The sequence below is a fragment of the Ostrea edulis genome, chromosome 1, assembly GCF_947568905.1.
Source record: "Ostrea edulis chromosome 1, xbOstEdul1.1, whole genome shotgun sequence".
NCBI lineage: Eukaryota > Metazoa > Mollusca > Bivalvia > Ostreida > Ostreidae > Ostrea > Ostrea edulis.
In genome coordinates, this window is record NC_079164.1 from 31,312,553 (window position 1) to 31,331,984 (window position 19,432).

The 19,432-nt window shown below is 34.5% G+C and overlaps 1 protein-coding gene across 1 annotated transcript in view; it reads right to left on the minus strand.

Annotated features, from left to right (window-relative positions):
- Positions 1 to 18,640, minus strand: part of LOC125664192 (uncharacterized) — a 73,095-nt gene extending 54,455 nt beyond the window's left edge. The window contains exons 1-2 of the mRNA XM_056142309.1: positions 17,632 to 18,640; positions 15,372 to 15,417 (exon numbers count right to left, since the gene is read on the minus strand). Of these exons, the coding sequence (XP_055998284.1) occupies positions 15,372 to 15,417; positions 17,632 to 17,666 (81 nt within the window). The 5' untranslated portion in view covers positions 17,667 to 18,640. The remainder of the gene's footprint in view (positions 1 to 15,371; positions 15,418 to 17,631) is intronic.
- Between the last annotated feature and the right edge of the window lie 792 nt (positions 18,641 to 19,432).

A 19,432-nucleotide genomic window follows, 5' to 3' on the forward strand; every position in this document is an offset into this window, starting at 1 on the left:
ATGCTTAGGGAAATTCCTCAAAGAGGAAACAGCTGGACCAGGTATTGATTTAAAAGAGAAAGAGGAAGATTTTACAACTATTTTAGAGAAAATACTTCCAACAGCACCTACTAACATGAACATTCTTTTAAAATCTCAGTATGATGCATTGCAAGTTAAAGACAGCAGACAAAGAAGATGGGACAGAAATGTTATCAAAGTGTGTTTAAATCTCTGGTCAAGAAGTCCTCGGTCATATAAGGATCTTCAGAGTAGTGGTATATTGATTTTACCCTCGGGACGACAACTGCAGAAATACAAAAATGTTGTAAAACAAGAGACTGGTATAAACAAAGATGTGTTTAGATGGATGGCAAATGTGGCTAAACAACATAACATCCCACCAGCAGGTTATCATGGTGGTCTTATACATGATGAATCGAGAGTCCAACAGGATCTGGTAATGAATTGTAAGGGAAAATCAGCAGAATTGATTGGTTGGATAGATACCGGAGAAGAGGGAAATGATATTAGAGTCACAAAATCTCAGTCCATAGAATGTGCTTTAGCTACTGAAGTGTTTCAAGTGTCCTTTTTAGGATTCACTGGGTTCAGATTCCCTGTTGCACACTATCCTACAGAGGGCATAACAGCAAGTGAAATATATTCAATCATATATGACATAATATCAGAGCTACAAATCTGGGGTTTCAAAGTGACATATATACTCCAAGACGGTGGAACACAGAATAGAGAATTTATGAAGTTGCATTTCAAGGATGATAAAGATGCTAGAGAAAAAAATTTCTGCAGTTTCAATGTAGTAAACCCTACAAAGAGGATCGCACATTCTCAAGACTTTTCACATAACATTAAAAAGATGAGAAATGCAATTTTAAGCAGTCGTAATGAGTCTTTCCACACCAGAAAACTACAGATAGGTTCTAACATCATAACTTGGAGCCAGTGGATTGCAGCAGCAAACTGGGATGAAAATACTAATTCCAGAAGAATCAACCACAAGTTAACCTTGTCTCACTTAAACCCAGACTCAGCAGAAAAAATGCGTAATCATTTAGCAGAAGAAGTTCTGGATTCCAATATGCTTCATTTGATGAAGGAGTATCGACAATCATTACGCAAAGGAGAAGAGTTGGATGGAGCAGTTGATTTACTAGAGCAAACTAGTCTTATTATATCCATTTTTAGAGATAGAGTTCCAATCACAAGCATATATGACAAGCGTCTAGGCACACTACTTTCCATAAGAGAATGGTTTAGATCCTGGAGAGAAGAGGGTGGTTCATCAAAAGAGAGCAAAATGAAACCCAGCTTAAAATGTCTAGATGATATGGACAGTCTTATTTCAGCCTTCACACAAATTACTAAAGAACATTTAAAGGAATTTCCTGGAGCCGGAGTATACCCATCTCGTTTCAATTCAGATGTTATTGAAAACAATTTCTGTCAGGTCCGAGGATTGCATAATGGAAACACTACCAACCCCACTTATGCATCATATCAGTGCACCATGAACAGTGTTATTTTGGGTCAGTCATCTGTATCCAGAGGTAGGAAATCAAATGCAGGAATTCCTTCAGCAGATCCCTTTAACTATCATGTTCATTTTGGCAAATCACAGAAACGAGTGAAGAGAGAACCACTGAAAACAATTGCTGATAATTTCCAGGCCACAGAAATAAAATTTACACCTCAATCCAAAAAAAACACTATCCCTTGGTAAAGGCACATCATTATCTCATCTGAACTTTCAGCTCAAGTAAGCTATTCTGATCACTCATTGTCCTTCTGTCTGGACCTACCTTTGAAATACAAATGTACCTGACCTATTCAGCATCTCCTGAATTATTCAAGGTAGAGCTTTAATATTTTGGATATAGATTTTTTATGGCAAGACCTATTTCATTTCATACTTTGACCTTATGACCTTGAAATTTGATCTACCAATTGAGAAGATGTAACCTGTTAAATATCTTCAGAACTATTCTAGGTGAGGCTTTCATAGTTCTTATGTAGATTTCTGAAGGCAAGGTATTCATATCATACCATAATCTATGACCATGATCTTATCCAGAACAGCAAAATCATGTTAGCCATGGTGGTATTGAGGTATCTCTGTTATATGAATTCATTTTCAGTTATGTTGACATCATTTGGGGCTAATATGGGGTCAAAAAGTATCATGGGAATAAAGACTGAAAAAAAGCATCTTTTTAAAATTGCAACAGCTGGACAATGATGGGCCATTATGACTCAGGTGAGCGATGTTGCCTATGGACATCATTTTAATTTACCTGCTACTTTCAATACTAGTCATATTTTTTACCTGGCATTTCTCTGAGGCACTTGGCATTCCACAGAAAAACATCCTCCCTTCTAGCCATTAACTTGACAGGTCTTTCTCCAGGTGGGAGTGGCCTCTTCATTCTTTGCAAAAGTTGCTGTGATGAACAGGAAAGGTCCCCACTGTTTGTAAAGATGTAATACTTTATTGATTTGATTTGGAATAAAATATAATGCATATACATATGTAAGTGTGCGTGTACATGGTATGTATATATGTATGTGTGTGTATATATATATACACTTTTTTTGAATTTGTTATTGCATGTAAATATTAAATATATAATCATGTGTACTCATTGTGAATTAATTAGTGAATGACAAAATTTGATTGATATATCAAACCTGGCAATCTCATGGATGGCCTGAACTAAGTCTACCTCCTTTTGTCTAAAAACATGTGTGAGGTGAATGTGGTGAAAATATACTAAAAGCTGACTTTCCACAATGCTTTTTCCAAGATCTCCATACTCTATGGTGGGGATTGGTGGAAGTTGGAAGAAATCTCCACTTAAGATAACCTGATATATTAGTACCAGGGTATATATAACATATAAATATTTACAGCAATAGAAACAAGGCCAGATGGAAACTTCATCATTTTAAATATAAAAAATGTATACAAGAATGATGACCACAAAACATAAAATGTTCTCACCTGACAGCCTCCGAAAGGTTTTGAAACATCCTTTAAGTGGCGAAAAACATACTCTATCTGTTCAAACTGTCTTAAACTTAGCATTGAGACTTCATCTATTAATTAAAGTTTTACATAATGTCACATTGGGTTTGTTATAATAATTAATGTAATAATGACAGGAATGAGGATTTAGTCATTAATATATTAATTTTTTTTTTCAAATAATTCTTAAAATTCCACAAAATATACATGGAAATGTAATACTTTCAGATATAAAATAAAAGTAACCCCCCCCCAACCAAAAACCAATCATGTGAATTACTTACCAATGACAAGAACATCACAGCGATGTATATTCATTTTATACATCTCAAAGCTTTCCGAATTTTTTATCAAGTCCACTAACTCTTCATTATCATACCTCCCATCTTTTAGACCACAAAATTTATGAATAGTGACAGCAGACCTGTATTTATAAAAAACAAAAAAACAATTATAAGCATATGGCATATTATTTAAACAGACATGAAGGCCTTCATTCTCATAGGAATACATATACATCAGAATTTATATGTGACTTTACACCCCCACCCACCACTAACACACACACACACTTAAATAGTTATACAATATATATATATATATATATATATATATATATATATATATATATATATATATACAATACACTGTACAAAAATTTGCACAGAATTGGCACACACCAAAACAATGATCGAAGTACCCCCTCCTTCTTTTCCACATTTAATTAGCTTCCATATATATATATATATATATATATATATATATATATATATATATATATATACTAATGTAGTGGTAAGGATTGATACATAAAAACTGAGATTCATTGAACTATAAAAAGCGTGATGCATTTTTTCCCTTACTACTGTCGGTACTGACCTGTTCGATGTTCGCAACAGTGATGCTGAGAGGCCTGTGGTACTTGTTATCGCAACCTTCTTTGCTTCTGAAAGATAATCCACGATCTCTCCTATACAAACAGATTTTCCTGTACCTGGAAAACCTGTCAGTAAGATGTTGTGGCCATCCTTCGCATATTTAAATGCTTCGATTTGCAAGCTTTGATGAGTGCTAGCAGTTGCATCCATATTTCGCGGAATATTTATTGATTTTATACCACTTGATATAAAGAGTCCCGTAAGTTTCCGAAAACCGGAAGTTGTCGTCTGAGGTGGAGTTATCTTTTCTTGGCCTAAGAGTTCATAACTGTGCAGCAAGCTGGGATTTTATGTGGATAAAAACTATTTACACTGGAAATATTTGGAATATTTTAGTCTTGATAAGTTCTAGGACATCATTTGCATCAGTGCATTCGAGGATTTGTGCAACTTTTCTCAAGTAAGGTGTTTTTTGACTTTGTTTACAAATCGTGTGCTACTTTCGATTCTTCCCTTGTGTATTTATATATGTGTGATAGAGAACAGAGCGGATAAGATGCCCCTGTGCCCCAAGCGATGCAATTGCCTGTGGTTTCATCACCTAAATTCGGCTGATACATAAAGTAAGTAAATAAGTATTCAAAGAGTGATTAAATACATGAAAATATTATAATATCACGTTAATTCGTTGCTCGTGTATATCATATCAAGGATACTATAGCTACTTACAAATATAAGATTGTTTTTAAGGTTTGCAAGAACAGGAAGATAACTCGTAATATACCTCCGTGCACTTCACACTTTATGACGTCACAGTGAAAAAGTACGTCACGGCGTACAGGTAGTGGTATCGTGGGTAAAATGGAAAATGTAATAATATTTCCTCGTTTTCTACTAGAGTGTGTTGTCTACCGCTGTCAAGTGTCAAGTGGTGTATGTGTAAATCTTTTTGACAAATGGTTCTCAAATGATAATTTATTAATTTTCCTTCATATTATAAAAGTCTATTTTTATGTATAGTATGCGTTAAATTAATTTTGAACTTTACATTGTTGACCTTGATATTGCCTCTAATGGGCATCGACATTTGGAATACAATTATACTCTCTTTATTGCTTAAGACATATGTCTTATCACACCAATTTCATAAATACATAATTTTTAAATGACATTGTATGGCGGTGTACAAATTCAAGGAAGCAACGGAGAATAACTTTTAAACACGGTTTTCTCGCAACTCAAGCGTAAGACATAAATATTTCCCTAAATTACAAAGTTCGTGTACATTATGAACACTTAATAATTGTACATATTTGAAAATAATACTTTTTGATATACATGTATGTATGACGAAATTTCTCGTAATGAGGGCAAATTAATATAAAGTGGTATTCGTCCTCTATGTCATTTTTACAAAATTCACATACTCTATTTTCTCTAAGTATATTGTTATGGCGGCCTGCTTCTATTTCAAGATTGTGAGAGGATTGTCTAATTCGATAAATGTGCCTTTTATACATATTAGGTATAAGTTTACAAAGGTAATACTGTAAAGAAAAGTGATCAATAATATGTTTGTAAATAATACACTTTGAAGAACAATTAATTTGTTCAACTAAACTTTGAACAAACATATCAGTCAACCTCTGTTTTATAATAGGAAAGAAAAAGTTAGAAGTTGCATTCTCCTGATCACACCAAATACATCCTAACCCTATCCCGTACAATTTTTGTTTAATGCAATGGGCCAATTTTTGCTACATTTTTTTCATTCTATCACATTTGTAATATAATTCATCGTAACAATTTCTAATTATACAATTTTCACTACGCAACACTTTAAACCAAAATTTGAACATTCTGAATAATCGAATCATTTTCATAGGTAACCTCCCAGTTTCAAAATACACCGAGGCAGAATTAATGTTTTTTCGCACACCTAAAACAGATTTTATAAACTTAAACTGTATCTTTTCTACATCTCTTGGCTACCCCATACTTCACAACCATAATTCAGAATACTTGCTATATATGTGTCAAAAAATGTCAATAGTGTTTCTGTGTTAAGGTAGCTCATTACATTAATTTTTTATTTAATGACTCGTTAAAACACCTCTTATGAAGTATGATTTCACCATCGAAAAAGTGATAGAAACTCTGATGTATTTTATATGATTTTTGTTTGTGATTTATCCTGGAATGATAAAAAAGGTACTTTGTTTGCAAATAAGATACTCTAAAATCCAAATTTCATTGTGATTTGATGCATAATATGAATATATAAGAAAACATGCCTAAACAACTAAGATAGATATTCCAATTTTTTAAATAAAAAAATATTTATGAAAATTGGAAACATTATTTGTTAATATTTTTTAAATGTACGGATAAAATCGTCAAAAAACATGTCAATTTCATAAAAGATATATCAGAGAAATATATTTTAAAGAGAAATTGAAATGAAATGGTCAAAATTCAGAAATATTACGAATTTTCTAATTTGAACCAAGCTCGATCGGAATTATAAAAAAGTAAAAATAGAGAACATTGTAATCAGTAAACTACATTCCCTTGATGTAAAAGGGTTTACAAATTCAACGACTTTATAAAGGAAACTAATTTCTTGATGAACAGTGCATAAATATGATTATTTTAGTCATTTCTATCAATTTTGATTGGGATCGATACTTTTTCCTCCAGTTTGAATATAGTGATTATATCTAAAATTTAGTCATTTCGTTTCAATTTCTTCTTATAATATATTTCTTCGATATATCTCTTTTATAACTGACATGATTTTTGAGGATTTTATCCGTAGATTTAAAAAATATTAACAAATAACGTTTTCAATTTTCATAAATATTTTTTTTTATAAAGAATTAGAACGTTTATATCTGAATCTTATAGACATGTTTTATTAGATATTCATATCATGCACCAAATCACAGCGAAATTTGGACTCGAGAATCTCTTATTTGCAAACAAAACACTTTTTTTTTATCATTCCGGGAAAAATCACAGAAAATGCATATAAAAAATTGAGAGCTTGTATCACTCTTTCGATGGTGAAATCATACTTCACAAAAGGTGTTTTAACGAGCTTTTAAATAAAATTTTGGTGTAATGAAGTACCTTAAAGCACATATTTTTAACTTTTGATTTTAATGAGGACATAGCTTTTCTACCTTGACAGGCTAACTGTTTTTGCGTAAAATTATAGTTACCGTTAAAGTTAAATAAAACACCAAGGTATACAAATTTAATCAACGACTTCAATTGGCTGACCATTCAGATTCCATTTTTCTGTATGTTTGATTTTACGCCCATTCCTAAAAATAAATTTTTTTGTTTTATCAACATTAACAGTAAAATCCCAGTCAGTTGTATATTCATATAACTCCTCTAACATATTTTATAGCTCATGTACGCTTTCAGCAAAAATGACCATATCATCTGCATACATCAAAACATACTTGAAGTTTAGTTATCGCAAATGTAATGGCACAATATCGTGTTTTAAAACATTGACTTCAAAATCATTCACATATAACGAAAAAAGGACGGGAGATAACACTTCTCCTTGTAATAGTCCTACGTTACTTTTTAAAACTTCTGACACCATACCTGCAGATTTAACACTAGATTTCATGCTTTGAAACATAACCCGAATGATGCGTAGTAATTTACCTCTAATACCATACGTGCTGAGTTTTCCCCCCCAATTTAATTCGATCAACAGAGTCAAATGCTTTCTTGAAATCTATGAAACAATATATATATATTTTTTTTTTATCAGAAAGCGTCATATTTATAATTGAGGACAGACAAAAATAGCTTCTGTTGTACCTATTTGAGGCTGAAACCCAAATTGAGTATCAGTTATTATATCATCGTTGTAAGACCGCTGGACAAGTCTTTGGTTTAAAATCGAAGTAACATCTAATACATGTACTACTACCTCTATGATTATTGGGATCTGACGTATCACCCTTTTTATGTACGGGAACAATTTTGGATTCTTACCATGCATGAGGAAAAAAACCCTGTTCTAAATATTCTATTAAACAAATTGTGAATAATAGGCAAAATATAACTCTGAAATTCAATAAAATATTCTTTCAACAGCAAATCAGTTCCATGAGATTTCTCTCGTTTTAATCTTTTAATTGCATCAAGTATTTCTTTTTCACTTATACATGTATCACAATCAAGCTCCTCAAATACGGATTCATCAATATTGGTAAAGCGTTCTTCTGATGGTGTAGGTGCTTGCGATACCAGTTCTTTAAAGTGCTCAAAGAAAATAGATGGATCAGAGTTTGGTCTCTTCCCTTTTTTCATTTCAAACTTTGAATAAAATGCCCTAGGATTATGTTTACATAAGTAGTCCAACATACTTCCCTCTGTCCGTTTGTGCTGACGCTTCAGTCTAGCTGATAGGACCTTGTATGCTTTTTTTCGACTGTAAAAGTTCCCGATGTGTGTTTCGCGTTTTGGTGCTATTGAACAATCAAAGGTCATTGCGGTACACATAATACATATATTTATAAAGTGACAGTGAAACACGTGTGTTTGTGTTGAATTCGGGTGGGTGTTTTGGGTATCGGTAGATCGATTTGCTATTTTTGAAAAGTGTTTTCGGGTGAATAGGGTGAGTTCGTGCTACGCATGAGGTAGCCACGTATAAGGTAGAATCTCGGGCGTTTACAAATCATTCGAAGTTCGTTGCTAATTTGCAACAGACTAACCCCCCCACCCCTCCCAGTATTGATGCATATCGTTTTAACTTTAAGAATTGTTGATTTATTTGTTCTATTTTCTTTTGTATAATGTTTTTTTTTATTAAAAAGTCAAATGAAAGATTTACGGCGGCGTAGAGAGGCCAAGTAAAAAAAAATATTATTCGTTCGGACGAATTAGTAATTCGTTCGGACGAATTAGCAATTTGTTCGGACGAATTAGCTATTCGTTCGGACGAATTAGCTATTTGTTCGGACAAATAAGTTATTTGTTCGGACGAATTAGCTATTTGTTCTGACAAATTAGCAATTCGTTCGGACGAATTAGCTATTTGTTCGGACAAATTAGTAATTCGTTCGGACGAATTAGCAATTTGTTCGGACGAAGTAGAAATTCGTTCGAACGAATAAGTAAATTTGTTCGGGCAAATTAGTAATTTGTTCGGACGAGTTAGCAATTTGTTCGAACGAATTTGTAATTAGCTATAAGGCAACGCCAATGCCGTAGTGAAACATCATAAAGTGGTGGTTGGGAAGCACAAAACTTAAATTGGGGCACATGCTAAATTGGGATTCAATTCCAAAATTTTCCATATAAACATCATGAAAATGACGACGGTAAATACAGTAAACTACATAGCCACCCCAACCCCTGAAATAACAAGCTAAAAATGACAAAAAAGTTTTTCGATAGGACAAAGAGAGCTCTGTAGATACATTTACATGTAGACATATATACATACATATACAGAGATCTATAAGGTTGTAGGGAGGGTTGGCAGCGGGTACTCGTCAGGGACGTAGCAACAGGGAGGGAGGGGGACAGGAAGGGCCTGGTCCTCTCCCCATTTTTCAAAAAAAATCTTCCCTTTTTTCTTTTTTTTACATATCAAAATTCATTTTGGTCCGGCTGACCCCCCCCCCCCCCCCCCCCCCCCCCCCACTCCTTTTTGGCTGGCCCCCAGCTTCCTCCTTTCAAAAACGATGCTACGCGCCTGCTCGTGTCCCCATAACACTTTCAAAAGTAGGGAGTGGGGACAAGAGTATGTTTGTGCCCCCTCCTTACACTTCTGGGAAATTTATGTTCTAAAATTGTTAGGCCCCTAATTGCTATAAAGAAAAATTGGTATAAAATTTGGATATCCAGATTTGCGTTGACAAAACTTTGATATGCTCTGATTGGCGCATAATTGCATTATTGTCGTCCTATACAAAACTTTAGTTTCTTATTGAATGTGTTACGCTCCGTTGTACAGAAAATTTTCATTTAATATACTTTTGCCCGGGGAAGGGGCGGGGGGGGAGGGGGGGAGGGGGGTTTGAGGCCTACCTCAAACTTTTTAGACTGAGCAAGGTGTAGGGATTCCCACAATTTTTAGCTTGTTATTTCAGGGGTTTGGGGGGGGGGGTTATGAAGTTTACTGTACTTACCGTTGCCATCTTCATGATGTTTATATGGACAATGTTGGAATTGAATCCCATTTTAGCATGTGCCCCAATTTAAGTTTTGTGCTTCCCAACCACCACTTTATGATGTTTCACTACGGCATTGGCGTTGCCTTGTAGCTAATTACAAATTCGTCCGAACAAATTGCTAACTCGTCCGAACAAATTACTAATTTGCCCGAACAAATTTACTTATTCGTTCGAACGAATTTCTACTTCGTCCGAACAAATTGCTAATTCGTCCGAACGAATTATTAATTCGTCCGAACAAATAGCTAATTCGTCCGAACGAATTGCTAATTTGTCCGAACAAATAGCTAATTCGTCCGAACAAATAACTTATTTGTCCGAACAAATAGCTAATTCGTCCGAACGAATTACTAATTCGTCCGAACGAATAATATTTTTTTTTACTTGGCCTTTCTACGCTGCCGTAAAGATTGATTTTGTACATACGTATTCATTAAAAAATCTGTTGTACTAGTGCATGCGAGCTCATCCTACATACAGGTGTTTGTGTTTTATTTAATAAATGATTTATGTTCGGTTGAACTGGTGAATAAGAACATAATTTCTCTTCAGTTCAGGTGTAACCCACGGTTTGTCAATGGGTGTTCTGCTCGAGTACACATATCTACGCTGGTTACTAGTTGTTCTACTTTTCAATTCAAACAAGGGTGCCATTACGTCAGAGAGTTTAGAAGTAAACAAATCCACCGAAGAATCAATAGTGTCCTGACACTCGACTTCTGGAGTTTCTGCTGCTGAATGTAAAGTACTGAGACATGTTTGACGTGCATTTCTTGCCTCATCAAGGCAATCTGACTTCCATCTGAATGTTCTATATGGTGCTGTATGACAATGGTCTCGTGCTTCTGTGTCCTTTGTTTCAGTCAAACTAAAGGTGCTATTTAGGAGATGAAGTGGAGCATGGTCGGACCATGTAGTAAAACTTGAGACTATATTTATCCATCAAATCAAAAATATCTGGTGTAGAAATGCAATTGTTGACAAGGCTACACCCTTTTCCTCCCACAAAAGAAAAATCTGTATCCATTTGTAACTTATGTCGTCCGTTTAAAATTCGAGGTGCACTGGATTTACATATATTCTGTAATTTTACACCGAAGTCATTTACAGTATTATTGGGATTTTTTTCGTACTGACAAAACACTATCCATTTCGTACGTAAGTAATTCGGTCACTTCCCTGAGTACAGAACTATTCAAAATATCACCTCCAATGAAATCGTCTCTGTTCACGGTTCTAGCAGTCATATCATCCAATGACATGACTTTCTCTTCACTCATATATGCTGCAACCTGCTCCTCAAGTTCTTGAAAAAAATTCACAATCACATAGACGATAAAAGGAAGAATTAGGGGTGGTAAATACACACAGCCTGTATATGAATCTTGTAAGTTAATCACGTGTTTTTTTTTTGTTTTTTTTTTAATTTGTAACCAAATAATTGTATCATACTGATTTTTTTCAAAGGATATATGTCGTTGAAGCGTCTTACGGATAAGGATCACAGCCCCTCCTCCATGTATACTCCGGCTTTTAAGTCTCGGGAAGTAGTAAAAATTAAAATCATCAAACTGTCTATCATAATTTTTTTTCTAACCAGCATTCTGTCAACATAATCAAGTAATATGTGAATAGGAATTTTTGAAAACTCAAATCATCGATTTTAGAGGAGAATCCACCATTTACATTCCAGCATATACGTTTTAGGAAATAAGTTTGATTGTGATTCTCCTGTCCGTTCTATTGGTCGCCGGTCTCATTGATGGGGCCCGGGAAATTCCTTACCATTTATAAACAGCTGGTCTTTGATTAATGAAGCCCTATGCCCCCTTCGCTTTGCTTCGTTCATGAAAGGGTATAACTTCTTCCGTTCTTCCTGTACCTTCTTGGGGTATTGCTCCTGGATCCTATAACATGTTCCTGACAGTTTTCTAACTTAGGATCGCACATTTCCCCTTCCCCTGTATGAGCTGAATTTTACGACGATTGGACGGGGCTTGTTACCACCGATTCTATGCGCGCTCTCTATTTCCTGCCCAATATCAGGAAGGCCTAACTCATCTGCACAGAAGCTATCTATCAACGTAATACAATATTTTCCCTATTTTCACCCCTGTATTCTGCTAGTCCAAAAAACAAAAGATTGTCCCGCATGCTTCTGCATTGCAGATCTGTTATCGACTCTTCTAAATTTGATTGGGCTTTTTCCAACTCTACAACTTGCTCTTTGACCTCGTCCGATGTTTTCTTTAGTGTTCCTAACTTCCTATTGTGTTTCCCATTGTACCCGACTTTTTTTAAGGCTACAGATGTATGTAAATATAAATCACTCTCAAAGCTATTCACATTTTTTATAACCCCGGAGAGTTTATTGTTGATTTCGTCTACTTTTGAAAGTTTCTTGTTAATGATTATAAGTTTTTCAAACATTGCTCTACCCATAATGGTCTTGCATGTGTTTCTGAATGAACATTTGAATGGACTGGCGGTGGCACAATATTTATTTTACTAGTTTTCATAACCTCTAATATTTCCTCCATTTCACAACTTATATTTGTACCGAAAGACTCACCACCTAAGTCTATTTCCCGTTTTCTTTGGCTTTCATCTAAATTGCAGTCAGAAATACTCTTGAATACGCCCGGTTCATCGATAATGACCTCTTTGTACATGTATATACATGTACAAGGAGAAAGTCAGTGGCTTGGCGCAGGTAAACGGTGATGATTGTTTGCTGATATTTTGAGTGAAACATTGAAAGGAAAGATGTAATTATCTGCGAATCTTGCAAGGGAAGTACGATTTATTTTGCTGGGGTTATACAGTCCCTAAAACGTTCTACTTTCCCACTTGAACGGTGAACGCACGCAGAGCGAACGGTGAACGCACGCAGAGTGAACGGTGAACGCACGCAGAGCGAACGGTGAACGAACGGTGAACGCACGCAGAGCGAACGGTGAAGGCAATTTGGTGAACGGTGAACGCAAAGTGAACGGTGAGCGCACAATGGTCTATTCATTCGGTATATTTCGGATTTTTCCCTTGGATTGTACCTACTTTATAATCAGGTAGAGAATATATATACGAATGTAAAAACTTATACGGTACCAATTTTGATGCACCAGATGCGCATTTCGACAAGTAATGTCTCTTCAGTGATGCTCAACCGAAATGTTTGAAATCCGAAATAACTATGAAGTTTTAGATCTAAATATAGGCAAAAACAGCGTGCCAAACAAGTGGAGCCAAATTCGTCCAAGGATAAGAGCTATGCATGAGGGAGATAATCCTTAATTTTGAAATGAATTTCTAAATTTTATAACAGCAATTAAATATACATCCGTATTTTCAAGCTAGTAACGAAGTACTTAGCTACTGGGCTGTAGAGACCCTCGGGGACTAACAGTCCACCAGCAGAGGCCTCGACCCAGGGGTCATAATGTAAAACTTATACGGTACCAATTTTAATGCACCAGATACGCATTTCGACAAATAATGTCTCTTCAGTGATGCTCAACCGAAATGTTTGAAATCCGAAATAACTATGAAGTTTTAGATCTAAATATAGCCAAAAACAGCGTGCCAAACAAGTGGAGCCAAATTCGTCCAAGGATAAGAGCTATGCAAATACAAATACATCTGTTTGTTTATTTTTGTGCATGTACTGGATGTATACTTCTCATGAAAATGATCGTAAATTTCACATCAATGCACATAACAATGATGGACAAACAAAAGAAAATTTCATCTGTACATTGTTTACAGTATTGCATATACAGATACATGTATACATGAAAACTAGAAACATATATTTTGACATTTTCATGAATATCGGTGCGTCATCTCGGTTTGCTAAGTGTAATGATATATTTTGATTTAAGATACATAGTATTTAATTTCTTAATACAAGAGTATAAATAATGCATGTGAAATAAAGATAGTCTAGTAATTAGCCCAAGAATTTACAGATGCACATGCATGACTTCAAAATTTACGAGCGCGGTCGTTTGAATTACATGCAATTAAAAAACATCCTGGAAAGGAGTCGAGCTAAATGCATTGAACAACCAGCACGGGTAGAACAGGTACATCATGTACATCGTGTTGACACTTGAACGCTTCTAGATGGTATAAAAGGTTTATTCCCACGTATATTTTGCGTAATTCACTTTATTGTAAATACAGGTATAATATATCGACCTGAGGAAATAACCCCAGAATTAATGTACGTACGTACAAAATAAATAGTGTGACCATGAATTTACATTTAGATTGTGCAATATTTGTATATTTTTGATGCGGATAAAACTGTTTATTGCACTGAACTATATGTATATCATATGTGGGGCAGAAATATACGAGAAATATTTCCTCTTTATATTAGAGACAAACGATTCAATACTTTTAAATTTGGGGAAAGGAGTAAATATATTTATCGTCTGATCGTAAAATACCTCCGTTTCTAAAAACCAATATTTTTGTTTTTTTCAACATTAACCGTTAAAGACCATTTTTCAGTGTAAATTTCCAATGAATTCAACATAAGTTGCAAGTCAGAGGCCGATTCAGCTAATATAACCATATCATCTGCATACATAATAGAAATAAATATAATTCAATTGTAGCTCGATGGGAGCATTGCCCTTAAGCAAACATTCCCTCTCACAGTCGTTTACGTACAAAGACAAAGGTAGGGGAGAAATTATCTCCCCTTGTAAAACGCCAATATTATTTACAAAGAAATCTGATAAATTTCCCTTTAATAGAACACATGACTTAATATTATTGTACAATGATCGAAGAATCTTAAGAGGCTTGCCTCTAATACCTGGCAGAGAAATTTTGTTGGTATCCTTAAATTTGTCAAGGTTTCGATATTTCGGGTCAAATAATAACAAAGATAGGAATTTTTATGACATTTCCAAGCATTTTTCAAATAAACCTGACTATGTTTTATATCTCTAATTACTTTAAATTTCAATGCTATGGCATCTTCTACGGAAGAAGTGATTTATTGCATGACCTTTGAAATGTAGAAATATTATGAGATCCATGTTACTCGACTGGTATGATCACGTTGGAATAAAACAGGGGTCTTCTCTAGCATATTTTAGAATATTCTTAATTTTGTTTAACCAAGGAACAACTGCATAACGGCATGGATTTTGTCAACATAAAAACAGATTTGTTAAGTGTAATTTTTACTAGTACAGTTTGTACATATGTATATAAGATAACTGCAGGTGTACTTACTGCATGAGTTTCACCCATCTGGGAAGATATCCTGCCACTCATGATACTGAAAAAAATGTTCAAAAGGATTATCAGAGCATGAATAAATTACCTTATTAAACACAACATCTTCAATGTCAATATAGAATTCCTGTGCCGGTCTATGGTTTAAATAAAAGGAATGTACATGTAAATACGGGACTTTCGAGATACGGATCCACTCTGACTTTTATCGCGCTTGATCGTAATTTGTAGGGCATGTCACTTCCGGATTACAATAACAACTAAGTAAACAAGCATGGAATACTCCAATTGCTATAAAAATTTTGTATTAAAATGAGATCTTTAAAAGAAAGGAATCACTACAACAATTTATAGGAAATGCCTTTTGATTAAATTATGTGAGTTGGCAAGGAAAATAAATCTAGGGAATATCTTGACGATATCGGTAAAACTTCACGCATTCCATCCAAGGATACGCGTCTAAATGCGCTTTGTTCCTTCCATCTAATTTACAATTAGGTACTAAGCACCAATAGTGACTTGGATCGCCATAACCGGACTGCGCATGGCTCTTTACAGACCGTCTGCTTGCGAAACACCAGTTGTATCGATGTCAACTTTGCCATACAATTACTTACTATTACGTGACTGCGGTGTATAAACTTCAAGTCTAATCGGTCGTTCCAGCACATCCCGAAAGAAATTCCGTGTTCTGTATTCGTGTTACATTTTCCTAGTTTTCCAGAATTTCAATGGATCTAGATACATGTGTATTATATATAAAGCACAGGAAATTTTACCTCATTTTATTTGCATTCCCACTTCCGTCCCTACCCGGGGTTGAACTCACGACCGGCGAAACACTATCTCCTAGCAGCATGTAACCAGCGCGCTTGACCGCTCGACTATCTAGGCAAGTCTAAAAAAAAAAAACTTGCTTTCGATGACGATGGGATTCTCACCACGCTGTCACACGCTACACAGTCATTGAGAAGGGATTAACGCGCTGGTTACATGTACATGCCGCTAGGAGATTTGGCTCCGCAGGTCGTGAGTTCAACCCCAGGTAGGGGCGGAAGTGGGTATCCAAATAAAGTGAAATTTTCTGTCTTCACTTAGGGCAGTTATGTTTATTTAAGAGTTAATTGCTATGTCGGTGCTTTATATAAAATATTTCAAATGCAATGTGTATCTTGTATGATCTTAAACTGTGTAGCGTGTGACAGCGTGGTGAAAATTCCACCGTCATCGAAAGCAAGGTTTTTTGACGCCTAGATGGTCGAGCGGTCTAGCGCGCTGGCTACATGCTGCTAGGAGATTTGGTTGCGCTGGTCGTGAGTTCAACCCGGGGTAGGGGCGGAAGTGGGTATCTAAATAAAGTGAAATTTTCTGAGCTATGACGAAACAGCCGTCGGGAATATTATATATACATATGTAAATATTGCATTGTTGTCCCCTTGATATTGGATTTAAAAAAAACCCACACATCTTGATTGATTTAAGGTAGACATCCATAGGTATTGATTTATCGTATGTGTTTTTGTGTCTAAGGTAATATTATCTAATATCATTTCAAAAATTCAGATTTAACCTTCATCGATCGTCAGTTTAATTCATATCTCTTGTTTATAAAATTGTTAATAAATCAAGAGAAGATGTGATACTACAATACTTGACTAATAAGTAAAACTATATTATCATTTTTGGGCAAAATTGAAACAGTTCTTTTTAATCAAACAAAGCACGGTAGGTAATCATTTTATACAGTATAATAGTATATTTCCCAAAATATGCAGAAATGAATTCGGAAAAATTATTCTTTTTTGGTCAACTTTTAGCTTGGCCCTGGAACTATACGACTAAGCAGAATGTTTGAACATTGCAACAAGCTATTACATAGAATGTACAGCATTATAAATGTCAGTTCTAAGTTCAGCGTCTTGCCCCAATCCATAGACTGAAGTCCGTAATGGCTTCAAGTGACTGAAAATTGTAAAACCGTCTGCATTTTCACTTATCACACCCATTTTGATCGGTGCAACTAATTACCCAAAAGGATTATAGGATCTCTAACGATCTAGAAACTCAAGTACTAATTTTTATCAATATTAATTTCTTATTGTACAGAACATTTGCTAATAACAAGTATTTACAAAGATAAAAATGTCTTATTATACCGATTTTTATCCAAACCACATTAACACTGATGTTTGACGATTTATACATGTACATGTAGTAATGATGTAGATTTGGGTAGTTAAAATGTCGCAAACCTTACCTTAAACAGAAACCCCTTTTAATACATTTTATCATCTTCGTAACTGATTGTACGTCCACTGTCCCAATTAGGCATTCAGATTTCCACTAAATGTAGTTTCTACACTGAATAGCTATTATCTCGAACTGGAGTATTTTAATCAAATATTCAATCCATATTAGACAAACCTTGTTTATTTCACTAAGAAAAACAACTCTATTTCACCTTGATTATTTTTCCAAGGTTAGAATGTGTTCCAGTCCATCGTCATTTGGGCTTGTTATTTTCACACAACCTCAGGTGGTTTGAATACATTGATTGCATTGTAAACATTGGTTGATGTTTTTTTTTTTTTTTTTGAAAGGGGGTCGTTTAAAAAAAGCTTCAGTTCAGAATTGGTAAAATTGTACACGGCATTTATTAGACCTACACTTCAATATGCTTCACTTGTCCGGGCTGCTCTGTTCATGATAATGCTAAACTTTTAAAAGTACAATAATCTGCAGCTAAAATTGCTATCAATTATTCCTATTTGTGCATGAAGAGATAATCTTTATTCTGAAACAGGTTGGTAAATTTTGAAAAATAGACGTTGTATTTAAAACAAATGATTACTATGATCAAAATCCATAAAAACAAGCATTCCAAATTACTAACGGGATGTAATTCTGAATTTCTAGGTATAACAAACGAAATGAAGATCAGGTTTTCGTTCCAATATGCAGATTATGATTATTCAAAAAAGAAAAAGAAACAACTAAAAAATAAAAAAAAAAATAAATAAAAAAAAACAAAAAAAAAAAAAAAAAAAACCGAAACCCAAACTCATTCGTACCAGATGCCGTAAAATATTTCAATCTATTAAATGTAAAGGCTAGTTAAGCCATCTGAATTGATTTCTTTCTGCAAAAGTCACAAATGAAAGTCACAAATCCACCACCATATTTCCATTTGGAAAACGTCATATCAACATTATTTATACGAAGCTGAGACACAACCGTTTACTGAACTTTGATCTACTTATGCTTAATATTATAAATAGTCCTTTTTATGAGGAAAAAACGATGAATATCATAAATTTCTTTTTCGCTTGTAAAAATTACACTGAAGCTAGAATTAATTTTGTCAATGTTTGGCTTGCTCAATATTGATACTTTGCTCTGGGTTTGTTTTGATGAATTTTTATTTGTCATCTTATAGCGTAGCATTATTTAAGTTATTTTGTCTTCTTTGGGGGAAATCAGACTTTGAGTAATTTAGCTTTGCAGGTACTTTGATGTAGAATGTATTATCTGATTTCCCCCAAAATCTTATGTTGAAGATTTCTTTCGTCATTTGGTATTGTAATAAATGACAAATTTTCAATCTCAATCATTCTTTGTTCAGATTTTTTATGACAGCAAAAACGAGCTACGGTGAGCAGAGTTTGGGTAATAGAAGCTGATAAACATAAATGTTGTTATGTGGTGGTGTTGCATTGCCTTCAAAGACAAATATGAATTATGTTTGTATTTTTGTTGCTACTCACAAATTTATTGATGTAATTTGCAGATTCAATTAGCTACCAATGTACGTGTTATCTTTTTCTTTTGTATTGCACTATTTGTTAATTCAGAATTCGTACTATTATATCTCTTAACTGATTCGATACGCTTAAGCTTGTTCTGCTTTTCAAACGAGGCAAGCTACTGACAAACAAGTTGATGGTACGTGGGTTTGAACAGTCTCGATTGAAGTCAGCATTTCGCAAATTCTATGGTCGTTATAACGATCTAGTTTGTCAATACAACCTATCATTGGGTCAAATGCTGTCTGACGTGTT